The sequence below is a fragment of the Ranitomeya imitator genome, chromosome 5, assembly GCF_032444005.1.
Source record: "Ranitomeya imitator isolate aRanImi1 chromosome 5, aRanImi1.pri, whole genome shotgun sequence".
NCBI lineage: Eukaryota > Metazoa > Chordata > Amphibia > Anura > Dendrobatidae > Ranitomeya > Ranitomeya imitator.
In genome coordinates this window covers 707860211-707879459 of record NC_091286.1, presented here as the reverse complement: position 1 = coordinate 707879459, position 19249 = coordinate 707860211, and the positions used below count along the sequence as shown (strand labels likewise).

At 59.8% G+C, this 19249-nt stretch overlaps 1 protein-coding gene and 1 long non-coding RNA gene across 4 annotated transcripts in view; one reads left to right on the top strand and one right to left on the bottom strand.

Annotated features, from left to right (window-relative positions):
- The first annotated feature begins 957 nt into the window (after nt 1-957).
- Nucleotides 958-7048, top strand: LOC138680996 (uncharacterized). The gene is made up of 4 exons (XR_011321869.1): nt 958-1090; nt 4947-4970; nt 5048-5127; nt 6904-7048. It is a non-coding gene; the product is annotated as an uncharacterized lncRNA (long non-coding RNA).
- Nucleotides 7049-7297: 249 nt separating this feature from the next.
- The window catches only part of CAD (carbamoyl-phosphate synthetase 2, aspartate transcarbamylase, and dihydroorotase), a 47158-nt gene continuing 35206 nt past the window's right edge, over nt 7298-19249 (bottom strand). The window contains exons 30-45 of one of the 3 annotated variants that reach the window (XM_069728598.1): nt 18538-18669; nt 17824-18025; nt 17537-17727; nt 16700-16840; nt 16505-16600; nt 15788-15932; nt 15553-15603; nt 15018-15065; nt 14131-14279; nt 13935-14009; nt 10821-11033; nt 10615-10740; nt 8462-8617; nt 7996-8097; nt 7818-7912; nt 7298-7728 (exon numbers count right to left, since the gene is read on the bottom strand). In XM_069728598.1, coding sequence (XP_069584699.1) covers nt 7626-7728; nt 7818-7912; nt 7996-8097; nt 8462-8617; nt 10615-10740; nt 10821-11033; nt 13935-14009; nt 14131-14279; nt 15018-15065; nt 15553-15603; nt 15788-15932; nt 16505-16600; nt 16700-16840; nt 17537-17727; nt 17824-18025; nt 18538-18669 — 2025 coding nt within the window. In that variant the 3' untranslated portion in view covers nt 7298-7625. The remainder of the gene's footprint in view (nt 7729-7817; nt 7913-7995; nt 8098-8461; nt 8618-10614; nt 10741-10820; nt 11034-13934; nt 14010-14130; nt 14280-15017; nt 15066-15552; nt 15604-15787; nt 15933-16504; nt 16601-16699; nt 16841-17536; nt 17728-17823; nt 18026-18537; nt 18670-19249) is intronic. The other 2 variants (XM_069728599.1, XM_069728600.1) reach the window with 2 other exon arrangements.

The following is a 19249-nucleotide window of genomic DNA, read 5'->3' as shown; positions in this document are numbered from 1 at the left end:
AAAGTAAAATGTTATGTTAATCTACCTGTGCTACAGCCAACATGAAAACCTCCAAGCAGGATCTGGTTGAAGGAGCTCCTTTATTTAGGGGGAGGGGTGGGATATGGGGTGAAGTTCTGCCCCATTGCGGTTACCAGCATGTCCTGGAGGACAGAAGAAGCCAAATATAGTGTGAACCCTGGTTACATCACCCAGACCTCTGCAGTGACCCTCACTTGGTTTGTCAGCTGATTAGCAACCTGGGCTATAAAGTCATCATTCCTTTTAGGGTCTTTAATAGACCCTAGAAAAGCATACAGTACTACACACAGTTACTAGTTGGAAAGCACCGCTGCGGATTACAGTCACTGGTGGGGTCCAGATTAGGTGAATGGTAATATTTAGGGTCAGTATTTGATTGGTTCCCAGTTCCTGGGGTCTACAGGGGCAGAATAACTCTTGTGGAGGCAGCATTGACTTGTGTCACTGCTACAAGTAAGGAACAATCGACGTGAGCAAATCTTAGTCTGGTCGAGGCCATTTATATAATAAATCCTTATCTGCAGATGATTCCACGTTCAGTCATTGCTGCAGAGGATAAGAGCCATGTTGTGCACGATAGAGACCAGTGCCAGGCAGCTGCTGCCAAGGCCCAGGGTATCACAGGAGGCCTGGCTGGTGTGGAGGTCCATAATGAGGTCTGAGCTGTGCTGACAGCATAGTGCAGGCCAGAGGATGGAGACTGAGGAAGCAGCAGGCTCGTGTCCCCTGACTCACCCATGATTACGGTTTATTTTGGTGGTGATGTCACCCTCTTCTCTTTCATGTTTCTCTATGACCTGTCCTGCAGTGACTTGAGTGGCCCCGTGTCACAGGGATGACTGCTCCATAAATGTCACCTCCTCCTACGTTATGAGGTGATGAATCGATGACTGCGATAAGCGCGTCCTGTCACTGACCAGCGCAGCGGTATATAAGCCAGGAGGAGACGCCGGAGGACACCGCTCATCCAGCCAAGACCTGCACCACAACATGGAAAGCCGGAGCCCCAAGTGTAGCCGCGGAGTGTGCCTGCTCCTGGCCTGTCTCATCGCCAGCCTGCAGGGGGCAGGTGAGAATACCAGGGTCAGACGGGCCAGGCTCTGCGCCACATCACCCTCTATGGCAGTGTTCCCCAACTCCAGTCCTCAAGAGCCACCAACAGGTCGTGTTTTTAGGATTTCCTTAGTATGGCCCAGGTGATGGAATTGATGCTTGTCTAGATTATGGAGTTCTCACCTGGACAATACTAAGGAAATCCTGAAAACCTGACCCGTTGGTGGCTCTTGAGGACTGAACTTGTGAAACACTGCTCTATGGGGACTGATATCATTCCTTACAATGGGGATTTCGTCTCAACTATTGGCAATGATATCAGTAGCCTGGTGATGGTGCAAGCTACAGGAGTACAGGGTGTAGGAGTACAGGTGTGTCGGGGGTACAGGGCTGAAGGGGTGCGAGCTGTCGGTACACGGATGAGGGGCTGCGTGGGTACAAGGGTGAAAGGGTGCAGCTGTTGGTACAGGGCTGTGTAGTTACAGGGGTGCGGGGTGCTAGGTATCAGTACAGGGCTGTGTGGGTACAGGGGTGCGGGGTGCTAGGTATCAGTACAGGGCTGTGTGGGTACAGGGGTGCTAGGTATCAGTACAGGGCTGTGTGGGTACAGTGGTGCGCGGTGCTAGGTATCAGTACAGGGCTGTGTGGGTACAGGGGTGCTAGGTATCAGTACAGGGCTGTGTGGGTACAGGGGTGCGGGGTGCTAGGTATCAGTACAGGGCTGTGTGGGTACAGTGGTGCGCGGTGCTAGGTATCAGTACAGGGCTGTGTGGGTACAGGGGTGCGGGGTGCTAGGTATCAGTACAGGGCTGTGTGGGTACAGGGGTGCTAGGTATCAGTACAGGGCTGTGTGGGTACAGTGGTGCGCGGTGCTAGGTATCAGTACAGGGCTGTGTGGGTACAGGGGTGCTAGGTATCAGTACAGGGCTGTGTGGGTACAGGGGTGCGGGGTGCTAGGTATCAGTACAGGGCTGTGTGGGTACAGGGGTGCGGGGTGCTAGGTATCAGTACAGGGCTGTGTGGGTACAGTGGTGCGCGGTGCTAGGTATCAGTACAGGGCTGTGTGGGTACAGGGGTGCGCGGTGCTAGGTATCAGTACAGGGCTGTGTGGGTACAGGGGTGCTAGGTATCAGTACAGGGCTGTGTGGGTACAGTGGTGCGCGGTGCTAGGTATCAGTACAGGGCTGTGTGGGTACAGTGGTGCGCGGTGCTAGGTATCAGTACAGGGCTGTGTGGGTACAGTGGTGCGCGGTGCTAGGTATCAGTACAGGGCTGTGTGGGTACAGGGGTGCGGGGTGCTAGGTATCAGTACAGGGCTGTGTGGGTACAGTGGTGCGCGGTGCTAGGTATCAGTACAGGGCTGTGTGGGTACAGGGGTGCGCGGTGCTAGGTATCAGTACAGGGCTGTGTGGGTACAGGGGTGCTAGGTATCAGTACAGGGCTGTGTGGGTACAGTGGTGCGCGGTGCTAGGTATCAGTACAGGGCTGTGTGGGTACAGTGGTGCGCGGTGCTAGGTATCAGTACAGGGCTGTGTGGGTACAGTGGTGCGCGGTGCTAGGTATCAGTACAGGGCTGTGTGGGTACAGGGGTGCGGGGTGCTAGGTATCAGTACAGGGCTGTGTGGGTACAGTGGTGCGCGGTGCTAGGTATCAGTACAGGGCTGTGTGGGTACAGGGGTGAGGGGTGCGAGCTGTTGGTACAGGGCTGAGTAGGTACAGGTTGTGAAGGGCTGCTGTCTGTACAGGGAAGTTGGGCTGCGTGAGCACAGGAGTGAGGGAGTGCGAGCTGTCGGTACAGGGCTGTGGATGTACAAGGATGCAAGCTATTGGTACAGAGCTGAGTAGGTACAGGGGTGAGAGGGTGCTGTCAGTACAGGGATGTGGGGGTACAGGGGTGAGAGGGTGCTGTCAGTACAGGGATGTGGGGGTACAGGGGTGAGAGGGTGCTGTCAGTACAGGGATGTGGGGGTACAGGGGTGAGGGAGTGCGAGCTGTCGGTACAGGGCTGCAAACTGTTGGTACAAACCTGAGTAGGTACAGGGGTGAGGGGATGTTAGGTACAGGGGTGAGGGGATGATATAATTTTGCGAGAAGCACCTGCATATCATTAAAAAGTTAATTTATTTCAGTTCTTCAATACAAAAAGTGAATCTCCTATATTCTATAGAGTCATTACAGAGTGATCTATTTCACGTGTTTATTTCTGTTAATGTTGATGATGATTATGGCTTACAGCCAATGAAAACCCAAAAGTCATTATCTCAGTAAATTAGAATAATTAGCAAAAAAACACCTGTAAAGGTCCCTTAGTCTGTTTGAGTAGCTCCACAATCATGGGGAAGACTGCTGACTGACAGATGTCCAGAAGGTGTCACTGACACACTCCCCAAGGAGGGGAAGCCACAAAAGGCCATTGGTAAAGAAGCCGGCTGTTCAGAGTGCTGTATCCAAGAATATTAATGGAAAGTGGAGTAGAAGGAAAAAGTCTGGTAGAAAAAGGTGCACAAGCAACCGGGATAGCCGCAGCCTGGAATTATTGTTAAGAAAAGTCCATTCAGTAATGTGGGGGAGATTCACAAGGAGCGGACTGCTGCTGGAGTCATTGCTTCACCACACACAGACGTATCCAGGACATGGACTACAAGTGTCACATTCCTTGTGTCCGGCCACTCATGACCAATACACAACGCCAGGAGCGTCTTACCTGGGCCAAGGAGAAAAGAACTGGACTGTTGTCAGTGGTCCAAGGTGTTTTCTTCAGATGAAAGTACATTTTGTGTTTCATTTGGAAATCAAGGACCCAGAGTCTGGAGGAAGAGTGCAGAGGCCACAATCCAAGCTGTTGGAGGTCTCGTGTGAAGTCTCCACAATCAGTGATGGTTTGGGGGCCATGTCATCTGCTGCTGTAGGTCCACTGTGTTTTATCAAGGCCAAAGTCCGCGCAGCCGTCTACCAGGACATTTTAGAGGACTTCATGCTTCCCTCTGCCAACAAGCTTTTTGATGATGGAAATGTAATTCTTCAGCAGGACTTGGCCCCTGTCCACACTGCCAAAAGTACCAATACCTGGTGTAAAAACAACAGTATCACTGGGCTTGATTGGCAGCAAACTCGCCTGACCTTAACCCCATAGAGAATCTATGGAGTATTGTCAAGAGGAAGATGAGACACCAGACCCAACAATGCAGATGAGCTGAAGGCTGCTATCAAAGCAACCTGGGCTTCCATAACCCCTCAGCAGTGCCACAGGCTGATCGCCTCCATGCCACGCCGCATTGATGCAGTAATTGATGCAGAAGGAGCCGCGACCAAGTATTGAGTGCATTTACTGAACATACATTTCAGATTTTACAGTCTTTTCAACCTGGTGTTTTTTGTTATTCTAATTTCCAGAGATAAAGACTTTTGGGTTTTCATTGGCTGTAAGCCATAATCATCAACATTAACAGAAATAAACCCGTGAAATAGATCACTCTGTGTGTAATGACTCTATAGAATATATGAGGGGTACGTGGTTACACGGCTGTGCAGGTACAGGGATGTCGGGCGGTACACAGGTTTGGGCCACCGCAGAATCTGCTTTACCAGATACAAGAGACGTGGCATCGCATGGACGGTACATGGATTCGCCCTCTGAGGTCACGTCCGGGGCTGGTACCACACTGGGTGCAGAGATGGCGGCTCCAGCATACTGGCCAGTTCTTATACTTGATATCCTACAGTTTCCAGTGGAGCAGTCGCCATTTCTCTGCAGTTTCCTCTGGCTGGTTCCTTCCTTTTTCTGAATTTCTCCTCTTTTACTGCCTTTTCCTCCATGTCCAATAATGTGGCCGCCACTCACCACCGACGCCCTCACTGGGACCAACGCACAGTGGCGCAGACCAACTCCACCACAGGTATGTCTACACGCCACAGCTAGCCTCCGCCACTGCAGAGCCGCAACAGGGCAACTAAACCCACATGTTCCTCGCAGGGGTCCCCGGCTGGGGTGTGGCGGTCCTGGTGATGACATCACTGATCCTCTCATATCTGCTGCTCTGCATGATCTGCTTGGTAAGAGCCGTCCCCCGAAGACCACAGCTCCTCCCCTCACGGCCAGTAGTGGACCCCCTTGTGGCTCCTCCCCTGACGGCCAGTAGTGGACCCCAGAGCGGTTCTTCCTCTCGCCACCAGTAGTGGACCCTCACGGCCCCTCCCCTCACGGCCAGTAGTGGACCCCCTCGTGGCTCCTCCCCTCACAGCCAGTAGTGGACCACAGAGCAGCTCCTCCTCTCGCCACCAGTAGTGGACCCCAGAGCGGCCACTCCCCTCGCAGCCAGAAGTGGACCCCAGAGCAGCTCCTCCCCTCGTCGCCAGTAGTGGACCCCAGAGCAGCTCCTCCCCTCGCCGCCAGTAGTGGACCCCAGAGCAGCTCCTCCCCTCGCCACCAGTAGTGGACCCCAGAGCGGCCACTCCCCTCGCAGCCAGTAGTGGACCCCAGAGCAGCTTCTCCCCTCGCCGCCAGTAGTGGACCCCAGAGCGGCTCCTCCCCTCGCCGCCAGTAGTGGACCCCAGAGCGGCTCCTCCCCTCGCCGCCAGTAGTGGACCCCAGAGCGGCTCCTCCCCTCGCCGCCAGTAGTGGACCTGAGCGGCCCCTCACCTCGCAAGTAGTGGACCCTAGCAGCCCCTCCCAGCCAGTAGTGGACCCCAGAGCAGCTCCTCCCCTCGCCACCAGTAGTGGACCCCAGAGCGGCCACTCCCCTCGCAGCCAGTAGTGGACCCCAGAGCAGCTCCTCCCCTCGCCGCCAGTAGTGGACCCCAGAGCGGCTCCTCCCCTCGCCGCCAGTAGTGGACCCCAGAGCGGCTCCTCCCCTCGCCGCCAGTAGTGGACCCCAGAGCGGCTCCTCCCCTCGCCGCCAGTAGTGGACCCCAGAGCGGCTCCTCCCCTCGCCGCCAGTAGTGGACCTGAGCGGCCCCTCACCTCGCAAGTAGTGGACCCTAGCAGCCCCTCCCAGCCAGTAGTGGACCCCAGAGCGGCTCCTCCCCTCGCCGCCAGTAGTGGACCCCAGAGCAGCTCCTCCCCTCGCCGCCAGTAGTGGACCCCAGAGCGGCTCCTCCCCTCGCCGCCAGTAGTGGACCCCAGAGCGGCTCCTCCCCTCGCCGCCAGTAGTGGACCTGAGCGGCCCCTCACCTCGCAAGTAGTGGACCCTAGCAGCCCCTCCCAGCCAGTAGTGGACCCCAGAGCAGCTCCTCCCCTTGCCACCAGTAGTGGACCCCAGAGCAGCTCCTTCCCTCGCCACCAGTAGTGGACCCCAGAGCAGCTCCTCCCCTCGCCACCAGTAGTGGACCCCAGAGCAGCTCCTCCCCTCGCCACCAGTAGTGGACCCCAGAGCAGCTCCTCCCCTCGCCACCAGTAGTGGACCCCAGAGCAGCTCCTCCCCTCGCCACCAGTAGTGGACCCCAGAGCGGCCACTCCCCTCGCAGCCAGTAGTGGACCCCAGAGCAGCTCCTCCCCTCACCGCCAGTAGTGGACCCCAGAGCGGCTCCTCCCCTCACCGCCAGTAGTGGACTGGAGAGGCCCCTCACCTCGCAGCCAGTAGTGGACCCCAGAGCGGCTCCTTCGCACGAGCACAGTAACTGCCCCACAAGGGACCTCCTTTCCCTCCATGCTGCAGAAACATCACTCTGTGATCATTTCCCCATTAGAGGTTGTGCAGTAATGTGGGGGCCGGCAGTTGCGCAGGGTCCCAGTGTGTCCACTCCCTGCTGGTGTGGGCGAGGGTACGGCGCGGTCGGGGGTACAGCACCATCTAGACACACACAGTTATTGGATTCTGTTTTCTATTACAGCCCCTGATGAAGAAGCATCACGGGGGCCACTGATCCAGTGTGGAGACCACTGATCCGCCATGGGGACCACCATCACGGAGTCGCTCGTTACATTGTATCACTGCTGTATATTGTTAATTGTGAATAAAGCTGAGCTTTGACTGAATCTGTCCTGACTCTGCGTCCTGTTAACATTGGAGAATGGGGATCCGGTCGTGCACAAGGACACACTGGGGGGAGTAGTTATCTGGGGTCTCTGCCAACACTTAAAGCCGTACCACCATTGCACTGTGGGAGACGTAGTTCCCACAACAAGATGTATAGCTCTGGATGTGACTGCACGGGCGAATGTTAAGCCACGAGCAGCCGCACCCACGAGCAGCCGCACTGTGGCCGCACCCATGAGGAGTCAGAATTGTGCACAATTATCTTTATTTAGAAAAAGGAGGAATGTAAGCAAAAAACACGAGGTGCTGCTCATCGGTCCGACCGCCCTGCTCTCCTCATCCGCACACGAAACTGGAGCCAGAGGAACCGGTCCTGCTGACAGGTGCGCTTTATTGCCTGCTTAAAAAGTCCCCGGATGGGCGTGGCCTCAGCAGACGCCAAGTAGGAGGAGCCTCACTGGGTACCAGAAGAAGGGTAAGACCGGTTAGCATCCGCAGAACAGTCTGGAACCAGCCCAGGGAGCAGGACACGTGGGGGAGGGGCAGCGCAGAGTCACATGGTGCTCCACTGGTGGATCAGTACTTTCCCAGGACAGTGGCCAGCAGCGCCATGCGCACGTACATCCCGTTCTCTGCCTGGCGGAAGTACGCAGCCCGGGGATCTGAGTCTACTTCAAGGCTGAAGGGGAAAAAGAAGAGAAGGTGAAAACCTGGAAGCACGTGACATCGGAGAACCGACACAAGGGGGCGCTAACACCGTGCCCTCACCTGATCTCGTTGACACGCGGCATTGGGTGCATCACCACCATCTTCTTCTTGGCACGGGTCATAATGTGCGGAGTGAGAATGAACTGCCCAAAGCACTAAAGATAAAGAGTCGGGGTCAGCAGGAGCACAAGCCCCGCCCCCAAACTCCTGCCAACATATCAGCCCCGCCCCCACTCACACTGTCGTACTCCTCCTGGCTCCCGAACCGCTCCTTCTGGATCCGGGTCATGTAGAGCACGTCCGTGTCTGGGAGCGCCTCCTCAATGCTGTCAAACTCCTCCTACAAGAGCGCGGAGCGTCAAACGAGACCCACCTCCAGCCGAGACCCACCTCCAGCCGAGACCCCACCTCCAGCCGAGACCCCACCTCCAGCCAAACCCCACCTCCAGCCAAACCCCACCTCCAGCCAAACCCCACCTCCAGCCAAACCCCACCTCCAGCCGAGACCCACCTCCAGCCGAGACCCACCTCCAGCCGAGACCCACCTCCAGCCGAGACCCACCTCCAGCCGAGACCCACCTCCAGCCGAGACCCACCTCCAGCCGAGACCCACCTCCAGCCGAGACCCACCTCCAGCCGAGACCCACCTCCAGCCGAGACCCACCTCCAGCCAAACCCCACCTCCAGCCAAACCCCACCCTCACCTGCTTGGTTCCCTTGGAGGCCACAAAGTGTATGATGTTGGAGGGCATGCGAAGGCTGCGTGGCGTCACATATCTCAGGTTCACACGGTATTGAGTCAGGAGGCAGGCGAGAGAGTGGACCGTGCGCCCGTGCTTCAGGTCACCCACCATGGTGATCTAGGGACGAGCAAAGGTCACATGGGCAGAAGAATATCAGGTGCATATGAAAACTTACAGAGGAGGGGGCAACAACCCTCAACTCCAAGTCAGTACGTGCCCCATTCCCCACACTGGTCCTGAAGGTGCCCCATCCCCCGCACTGCCCTGTAGGTGCCCCATCCCCCTCAACCCCAATGTAGGTTCCTTATCCCCCGCACATCCCTGTAGGTGCCCCATCCCCCGCACATCCCTGTAGGTGCCCCATCCCCCACACATCCCTGTAGGTGCCCCATCCCCCGCACATCCCTGTAGGTGCCCCATCCCCCGCACATCCCTGTAGGTGCCCCATCCCCCGCACATCCCTGTAGGTGCCCCATCCCCCGCACATCCCTGTAGGTGCCCCATCCCCCGCACATCCCTCTCAATCCCACTGTAGGTTCCTTATTCCCCGCATATCCCTGTAGGTGTCCCATCCCCCTCAACCCCACTGTAGGTTCCCCATCCCCTGCATCACTGTATAGGTCAGTGGTGTCAAACTGCATTCCTCCAGGGCTGCAAACAGGTCATGTTTTCAGGATTTCCTTGCATTGCACAGGTGATAATTTAATCACCTACACAAATAATGAGTTGGTGATTAAATTATCACCTATGCAGTACAAGGAAATCCTGAAAACATGACCTGTTTGCAGCCCTCGAGGAATGCAGTTTGACACCCCTGGTATAGGTGCCTGTCATAATGATATAAATATGCCATATTCTGAGTATACTTCTAGAAGGTTCCATGGCTTTACAGACACAAGCTGTGGGCTTTTTGACCCCCCTCCCAGCTCCTTCTCACTACACACTCTGTGCAACATGATACTAGTGTGGTAGGAGCCCCCCACTGAGTAGTTTATGGCCCTTCGCTGGCTGAAGGCAGTTGTGGAAACGTGCTCTTTTGTTCATTTAAAAACTTAATTGGGGTCACATTATGCCCTACTATTAGTGATAGAGATGTAAAAGTTACATATTCCGAATGTCCACCGAGAGATCTATAACCCAGTGAAAAGGATTTCTCCGTAAGCAGGTCATGTTTATACTGAAATGAACCCCCATGTCATGCTGAGCATAATGATAATTTTGTCCTTCTTCTATGAGGTTCACGCTAAGAGATATGGGTAATAGAGTATTTCATAATTGTTGTTCACCGACCACCCCGTGAGGTCGGCACAGTGGGAGTGCCTTAAGTTTGAGCACAGGTATAAGACACGGAGGCGGGACTAGAGCGCTCTGTCTTTCTTGGCCTGGAAAGTCACCTAGCAGATACTGTGCCTGATGCATACATGCTCCTCCTCCCTGCCGCATGGCTTACCATGAAATGACATAAGACAAATGTAAGTTTATTTTCATCTTTAATTCCTTTTATTTTGTAATCGTTCTGTACATACTATAATTTTCTCACCTTGTAATATCGTTTTTTATACCTTTTGTAAACACTGCCCATTTCTTTTTGGAGGAAAAGTTATAATATTTACTAGCTTCGTTTTCTTTGCTCTAAAACGTACCTCCAACGTCCTCTGAACTAAATTACGCTACTGATTGGGTTGGCTCCTGACCCGCTACTAATCGGAGTAGAAGCTGGTGGCAGCAGAGCATACTGACCTTGTTGGGTATAGCTGGCACTGACAGACAGCGTTTGATATTATAATTCCTGCCTGAGCGGGAGTAGTTATTTCACCCTCGTTGCAGTGTGCCCAATAGCCAGTACACGACAGGTAAGCCTTTCTGGCGACTAATTACCCTAGGTGTAGTTCCCTGACTGACCTGGGGGTAAGGGGGCACCAGAGAGCTGCAAGGCCCAAACCGGAACTGGGAAGTGGGATATAAATAAATCCCTGAAGAAAGAACTGGGGCAACCAAACACCCCCGGTTTATGACAGTGCACCATCCCCCTCAACCCCACTGTAGGTGCCCCATCTCCCACAACCCCCTGTAGATGTCGCATGCTCCACCACCCGTAGGGGTCCCCTACTTACAGTCATCCCGTTGACGGTGCCCAGCTCCTCTCGAATGGTGAAGATGTCCAGCAGCGCCTGTGTCGGGTGCTCTCCCACCCCATCTCCTGCGTTGATGACCGGCTTTCGGCAATGCTTAGCTGCGAGCTGAGGAAGACAGCAAAGAAAGTGTTAATATGAGGAAGAGGGGGTTACGGTGGTCCAGTGATGGTGGCGGTGACACAAACCTCCACTGCTCCAGGCTCCGGATGTCTCACCACCAGCACATCCGAGTAACAGCTCATGGTCTGAACCGAGTCCGTGAGAGACTCCCCTTTCTGAGAGGACGACGTAGTCTCTGAAAACGTGATCACCGAGCCGCCCAGACGATGCATGGCTGCCGCAAAGGAGCTGCTAGTCCGCGTGCTCGCCTCAAAAAACATGGAGGCCATCACCTTTCCCTGAACAAAAGAGCGAAGTGATGAACACCACAGAGGTTAAGGCTCGAGTACCACTAGAAAGTGGCAGAGGGAGGGAGGCCCGCGAGCCCCAGAGGGAGAGGGAGGGAGGGAGGCCCGCGAGCCCCAGAGGGAGAGGGAGGGAGGGAGGCCCGCGAGCCCCAGAGGGAGAGGGAGGGAGGGAGGCCCGCGAGCCCCAGAGGGAGAGGGAGGGAGGGAGGCCCGCGAGCCCCAGAGGGAGAGGGAGGGAGGGAGGCCCGCGAGCCCCAGAGGGAGAGGGAGGCCCGCGAGCCCCAGAGGGAGAGGGAGGGAGGCCTGCGAGCCCCAGAGGGAGAGGGAGGGAGGCCTGCGAGCCCCAGAGGGAGAGGGAGGGAGGGAGCCCCGCGAGCCCCAGAGGGAGAGGGAGAGGGAGGGAGGGAGGCCCGCGAGCCCCAGAGGGAGAGGAGGGAGGCCCGCGAGCCCCAGAGGGAGAGGAGGGAGGCCCGCGAGCCCCAGAGGGAGAGGAGGGAGGCCCGCGAGCCCCAGAGGGAGAGGAGGGAGGCCCGCGAGCCCCAGAGGGAGAGGGAGGGAGGGAGGCCCGCGAGCAACAGAGGGAGAGGGAGGCCCGCGAGCCCCAGAGGGAGAGGGAGGGAGGCCCGCGAGCCCCAGAGGGAGAGGGAGGGAGGGAGGCCCGCGAGCCCCAGAGAGAGAGGGAGGGAGGCCCGCGAGCCCCAGAGGGAGAGGGAGGGAGGCCCGCGAGCCCCAGAGGGAGAGGAGGGAGGCCCGCGAGCCCCAGAGGGAGAGAGGGAGGCCCGCGAGCCCCAGAGGGAGAGAGAGAGAGGGAGGCCCGCGAGCCCCAGAGGGAGAGGGAGGGAGGCCTGCGAGCCCCAGAGGGAGAGGGAGGGAGGCCTGCGAGCCCCAGAGGGAGAGGGAGGGAGGGAGCCCCGCGAGCCCCAGAGGGAGAGGGAGGGAGGGAGCCCCGCGAGCCCCAGAGGGAGAGGGAGGGAGGCCCGCGAGCCCCAGAGGGAGAGGAGGGAGGCCCGCGAGCCCCAGAGGGAGAGGAGGGAGGCCCGCGAGCCCCAGAGGGAGAGGAGGGAGGCCCGCGAGCCCCAGAGGGAGAGGGAGGGAGGGAGGCCCGCGAGCAACAGAGGGAGAGGGAGGGAGGGAGGCCCGCGAGCCCCAGAGGGAGAGGGAGGGAGGCCCGCGAGCCCCAGAGGGAGAGGGAGGGAGGGAGGCCCGCGAGCCCCAGAGAGAGAGGGAGGGAGGCCCGCGAGCCCCAGAGGGAGAGGGAGGGAGGCCCGCGAGCCCCAGAGGGAGAGGAGGGAGGCCCGCGAGCCCCAGAGGGAGAGAGGGAGGCCCGCGAGCCCCAGAGGGAGAGAGAGAGAGGGAGGCCCGCGAGCCCCAGAGGGAGAGGAGGGAGGCCCGCGAGCCCCAGAGGGAGAGGGAGGGAGGGAGGCCCGCGAGCAACAGAGAGAGAGGGAGGGAGGCCCGCGAGCCCCAGAGGGAGAGAGAGAGAGGGAGGCCCGCGAGCCCCAGAGGGAGAGGAGGGAGGCCCGCGAGCCCCAGAGGGAGAGGGAGGGAGGGAGGCCCGCGAGCAACAGAGGGAGAGGGAGGCCCGCGAGCCCCAGAGGGAGAGGGAGGGAGGCCCGCGAGCCCCAGAGGGAGAGGGAGGGAGGGAGGCCCGCGAGCCCCAGAGAGAGAGGGAGGGAGGCCCGCGAGCCCCAGAGGGAGAGAGGGAGGCCCGCGAGCCCCAGAGGGAGAGAGAGAGAGGGAGGCCCGCGAGCCCCAGAGGGAGAGGAGGGAGGCCCGCGAGCCCCAGAGGGAGAGGGAGGGAGGGAGGCCCGCGAGCAACAGAGAGAGAGGGAGGGAGGCCCGCGAGCCCCAGAGGGAGAGAGAGAGAGGGAGGCCCGCGAGCCCCAGAGGGAGAGGAGGGAGGCCCGCGAGCCCCAGAGGGAGAGGGAGGGAGGGAGGCCCGCGAGCAACAGAGGGAGAGGGAGGCCCGCGAGCCCCAGAGGGAGAGGGAGGGAGGCCCGCGAGCCCCAGAGGGAGAGGGAGGGAGGGAGGCCCGCGAGCCCCAGAGAGAGAGGGAGGGAGGCCCGCGAGCCCCAGAGGGAGAGGGAGGGAGGCCCGCGAGCCCCAGAGGGAGAGGAGGGAGGCCCGCGAGCCCCAGAGGGAGAGAGGGAGGCCCGCGAGCCCCAGAGGGAGAGAGAGAGAGGGAGGCCCGCGAGCCCCAGAGGGAGAGGGAGGGAGGCCTGCGAGCCCCAGAGGGAGAGGGAGGGAGGCCTGCGAGCCCCAGAGGGAGAGGGAGGGAGGGAGCCCCGCGAGCCCCAGAGGGAGAGGGAGGGAGGGAGCCCCGCGAGCCCCAGAGGGAGAGGGAGGGAGGCCCGCGAGCCCCAGAGGGAGAGGAGGGAGGCCCGCGAGCCCCAGAGGGAGAGGAGGGAGGCCCGCGAGCCCCAGAGGGAGAGGAGGGAGGCCCGCGAGCCCCAGAGGGAGAGGGAGGGAGGGAGGCCCGCGAGCAACAGAGGGAGAGGGAGGGAGGGAGGCCCGCGAGCCCCAGAGGGAGAGGGAGGGAGGCCCGCGAGCCCCAGAGGGAGAGGGAGGGAGGGAGGCCCGCGAGCCCCAGAGAGAGAGGGAGGGAGGCCCGCGAGCCCCAGAGGGAGAGGGAGGGAGGCCCGCGAGCCCCAGAGGGAGAGGAGGGAGGCCCGCGAGCCCCAGAGGGAGAGAGGGAGGCCCGCGAGCCCCAGAGGGAGAGAGAGAGAGGGAGGCCCGCGAGCCCCAGAGGGAGAGAGAGAGAGAGAGAGAGAGGGAGGCCCACGAGCCCCAGAGGGAGAGCCCCCTGAGAGCCCATAGAAGGTTGGAGGGAGGGGCCCCGACTGCCACAGAGGAACAAAAGCCAAAACCAAATAAAGATGGAGACTCCCAGACCTTCAGGATGTCGAGGCTGCGCTCCTTCTGGACCAGCATCCGCAGCGTGTGCGCCACATTAAAGAGGTGAGACATCTGGAAGAGAGCAGACAGCGGGATCATCTCGTGGTTACATCATCCAAAGCTGCGTTCCCTGCTGCCCCTGCTACAGCGCAGACACTACTGACCGCGGCAGCTCCGGGTGCGAGCGTCTCACCTGGTCCTTGCTGAACTGCCGAACAGACAGGATGTGCTGCCCTATGAGGGGGTGCAGAAGCGGGGAGGTCAGCACGGACAAGTTCTGGGGGGACGTGAGGCGCGGTATCGGGGGCGGGTGGCTGTAACCGTCCTGGATGAAGGAAAGATCTGCAAACACAGAACCTGTCATCAGCACAAGGAAAGGACGACTGCTCCCCGCAATGGTGACCCCACAACCCTCCCACACAGGGGGGGTCCCATACACAGGGGTGCTCATGGAGCCGCCACAGGCAGGAAGATGGACAGGAGGGAGGGAGAGGAGCCGCCACGGGCAAGAAGACGGAGAGAGGGAGAGGAGCCGCCACGGGCAAGAAGACGGAGAGAGGGTGAGGAGCCGCCACAGGCAGAAAGATGGACAGAGGGAGAGGAGCCACCACAGGCAGGAAGACGAGGGAGAGGAGCCGCCACAGGCAGAAAGATGGACAGAGAGGAGCCACCACAGGCAGGAAGATGAGGGAGAAGAGCCGCACCAGGCAGGAAGATGGACAGAGGGAGAGGAGCCGCCACAGGCAAGAAGACGGAGAGAGGGAGAGGAGCCGCAACAGGCAGGAAGACGAGGGAGAGGAGCCGCAGCAAGCAGGAAGACGAGGGAGAGGAGCAGCAGCAGGCAGGAAGACGAGAGGAGCCGCAGCAGGCAGGAAGACGAGGGAGAGGAGCAGCAGCAGGCAGGAAGACGAGAGGAGCCGCAGCAGGCAGGAAGACGAGAGGAGCCACAGCAGACAGGAAGGGGAGGAAGAGGAGCCGCAGCAGGCAGGAAGGGGAGGGAGAAGAGCCGCAGCAGGCAGGAAGGGGAGGGAGAAGTCACAGGCAGGAGGGAAGCTGGCAGGGTTAGAGATGCTTTATCACCTGCTTCTGGAGACTTCTTGGGCGCTCGCTCCTTCTGCTCCTCAGCTGCTAAGAGAGAAAGTTTGTACATTGGTCAGTGATGGCAGCCCCACATGCCAGGCTCCGCACTGACAACTACAGCGTGTAAGGACTGGACCCCGATTACTGAACTGAGGGTCCCAGGCTGCAGCATCTACACCGCACCTCTCACGACCCCGAGGAACCACGGTCATTGAGGTATAAGACAGAGCCAATTGCAGATCTGGAGGGGACTGGAGGATAAGACACAAAGTAACAGCAGAATAGCGAGTGCAGCTCTGGAGGTGACTGGAGTGCGATGATCATTTTACATGTCGATCACTGAGGGGCAATCATGGATGTTATTGTGTAAATTACAGCCGCTGCAGCGGGAGAGAGGGCGGGCTCTACATAAGCTCCTCCCACAGCAGCAGTCATGACCTGGGATTCCTCTATCCACCCGATTGGTGATAATCAGAAGTCACATGATTAAGTTAATTTAGCCCCTCCCCCAAGAGATTTGAACCTGCCCAGTTACCGGTCCTGTCGCTGCTCCCTCGGCCCCGAGACGTGGACGTCCTCCTGAGCCCTGGATATTGCAATAAAGGGTTAACCGGGATGTCAGACCCATAGTCACAGGACTACAGAGTGCAGCGCTCACAGGTTTAACGCTTCAGCACTGTGCGGGTCATGTGACCCAGACTTCATGTTTAGGATCTCTGCTTGCAGTCAGTGACTGGGGCGTCGGTCATGGAGACGTGGCGGCTGCTCACCTGGTAACCCGGGATCAGAGGCGCGATGGATCCTGGGTGGCAGATGAAAGCGGGCGTCTCCGGCGGGACCTGCTCTGCGGGGGCTGGGAGCGCGGCTGCGGACGGTCTCACTCTGCACGGTGACATGGCGGTGACGCTCTGGAGTCTAACAAAGAGGAAGATTAGTGACGAGGAGCGTGCGCGGATGGCGGAGGCAGGAGCGTGCGCGGATGGCGGAGGCAGGAGCGTGCGCGGATGGCGGAGGCAGGAGCGTGCGCGGATGGCGGAGGCAGGAGCGTGCGCGGATGGCGGAGGCAGGAGCGTGCGCGGATGGCGGAGGCAGGAGCGTGCGCGGATGGCGGAGGCAGGAGCGTGCGCGGATGGCGGAGGCAGGAGCGTGCGCGGATGGCGGAGGCAGGAGCGTGCGCGGATGGCGGAGGCAGGAGCGTGCGCGGATGGCGGAGGCAGGAGCGTGCGCGGATGGCGGAGGCAGGAGCGTGCGCGGATGGCGGAGGGTGCGCGGATGGCGGAGCGTGCGCGGATGGCGGAGGCCGGAGCGTGCGCGGATGGCAGGAGCGTGCGTGGATGGCGGAGGCTGGAGCAGTTTCTGCTCTTGTCCAGCGACATCACAAGACTCATCAGTGCCGTTAAATAACGGCGCATTGTGTGACCTCTTCCTGCTCTGAATTTTGTGTCACTGAGCTGATTGGCCGAGAGCACTTGGGGGAGGGGCCTCACCTTCACCAGCTCCTTGGCAGGGGTCGGCTGCGTGGCGGCGATCAGCGGTGGAGCCCATTTCCTGACATCTTGACCATAACCGGCCGGCACTAGGACCTAGAAAACAGGCAATGAACCGAGGGTAGGGGGCCCAACAGAGGAGACGATGGGGTGTGTGGGGGCCCAGATAGTGGAGACGATGGTGGGGCCCCGTACCTGCCCGTCTATGTAGGCGACTTCCCCTCGCAGCACCACCCTCCGCACCGCACCCTTCAGCTTCATCCCTTCAAATGGAGTCCACTTAGATTTGGTGAACTGCAGGGACTGCGGCACCAGCCACTCCTGCTCCAGATCCACCTGTGGGAGGTAGGAGACAGTCAGCGAGGAGGAGGAGTGGGAGAGGGAGGAGGAGTGGGAGAGGGAGGGTAGAGCCAGCCAGCGAGGAGGAGGAGTGGGGAAAGAGAGGACAGAGCCAGCCAGCGAGGAGGAGTAGAGGAGAGAGGGCAGAGACAGCCAGAGAGGAGGAGTGGGGGAAGGGAGGGCAGAGCCAGCCAGCGAGGAGGAGGAGCATGGGAAGGGAGGGCAGAGCAAACCAGCGAGGAGGAGGAGTGGGGAAGGAGGGCAGAGCCAGCCAGCGAGGAGGAGGAGCGGGGGAATAGAGGGCAGAGCCAGCCAGCGAGGAGGAGGAGCGGGGGAATAGAGGGCAGAGCCAGCCAGCGAGGAGGAGGAGCGGGGAAGAGAGGGCAGAGCCAGCCAGCGAGGAGGAGGAGCGGGGGAAGAGAGGGCAGAGCCAGCCTACGAGGAGGAGGAGCAGGGGAAGGGAGAGCAGAGCCAACCAGCGAGGAGGAGGAGTGGGGGAGAGAGGACAGAGCCAGCCAGCAAGGAGGAGGAGAGAGGGCAGAGCCAGACAAGGAGGAGGAGTGGCGGAAGAGAGGGCAGAGCCAGACAGGGAGGATTTAAGAAGGGTGATGACTGACATTCATTATTAACAGTTTGTGAAGAGGAGGAGACAGTCAGCAAGCAAGCAGACAGCCGATACCAGCAAGCACTCACCTCTATGTACGTGTTCTCCTGGACCGGGAGGGAGAAAATCTTTCGGGGGTTCTCGTACAGACGTTTGATGATGTCCTCGATGGTCAGCCGCCCCTCGCTGACCGCAGTCAGCAGAAGGGGCAGCATTGTCTCCAGCCCGGGGTATCCTGGAGGGGGATTGGGACTGTCCTTCTCCTCCACAGAATGAGGGGCTGAGAGGACAGAGATTACCGCAGGTTAATGCCGGGCCCCACAACCCCCCCGAGGGGCCGTACGGACCTCGCAGTGAGAGAAGCGTCCGTCCTCACCATGATCGGTGGCGAAGCAGTCTATAACATCCAGGTTGTCCCACAGAGCCTGCAGGTCGTCTCTGGTGCCCAGCATGGGGCGCACCTGGCCCCGCTTATCCCCCAGCCGCTCCAGGTCATCCTGGCACAGGAAGAGGTGATGAGGGGCCACCTCGCAGGTCACCAGGATCCCCTTCTGCTTAGCCGCTTTAATGATGAGAATCTGTGTTAAAAAAAAAAAAAAAAAAATCAGGCAATGAAGGAGGCAGCAGTGGGGTCATCAAGGAAAGCAAACACTGGCAAAAGGTGGGAGAATGCTGGACCCCCCATGTCCCAGGCAGGCTCCCCTCCTGATGCCCCAGGCTCCCCTCTGCCCCACCCCCCCGATGTCCCAGGCTCCCTTCCGCTTCACCCCCTATTGTCACAGACTCCCCTCTGCCCACTAGACTCTCCACTATTCTGCCCGCCTCTACATGCCCAGACTCCCCTTTGCCCATAAACCTCTCCTTCGTCCCACCCAATAGACCCTCACGTCCCACCAGATCCCCATATCGCAGACGTCCCTTCCCCCATGTCCCAGACCTGTCAGAGGCTTATCTCCTGTGAGAGAAATCTCAGAGCCAGATCTCTCTGCCCTCGGGGAATGGTCAGGACCACAGAACACTTGGGAGGGTCGGCCATATTAGTCTTACGTTTGTGGCCAACCCAAGACTCCTCAACGTGCCCGGTACCCACCTCCTCTTTTTTGGCCACGTGGCAGATATGCACTGATCTCTTGTACAGCTGTGCGACCATCAAGATGGCGGCGACGGTCTGGTTTTCAGCGTGGGCCACGACGGGCAGGTGAGCGGGCCACTTCTCAAAGTGCTGGAAAGAGAAGGGAGAATTATTAATGGAGGAGACTCCCCCCGAGCAAGCCAGGAGCCCGAGAGGCCGCCAGGAACCAGAGAGGCCGCCAGGAGCCCGAGAGGCTGAGAGGAGCCCAAGAGGCCGCCAGGAGCCAGAGAGGCCGCCAGGAACCAGAGAGGCCGCCAGGAGCCCAAGAGGCTGAGAGGAGCGCAAGAGGCCGCCGAGAGGCCGAGAGGAGCCTGAGAGGAGCCAGAGAGGCCGCCAGGAACCAGAGAGGCTGAGAGGAGCACAAGAGGCCGCCAGGAGCCTGAGAGGCCGAGAGGAGCCTGAGAGGAGCCAGAGAGGCCACCAGGAACCAGACAGGCCGCCAGGAGCCCAAGAGGCTGAGAGGAGCGCAAGAGGCCGCCAGGAGCCCGAGAGGCCGAGAGGAGCCTGAGAGGAGCCAGAGAGGCCACCAGGAACCAGAGAGGCTGAGAGGAGCGCAAGAGGCCGCCAGGAGCCCGAGAGGCCGAGAGGAGCCTGAGAGGAGCCAGACAGGCCGCCAGGAACCAGACAGGCCGCCAGGAACCAGACAGGCCGCCAGGAACCAGAGAGGCCA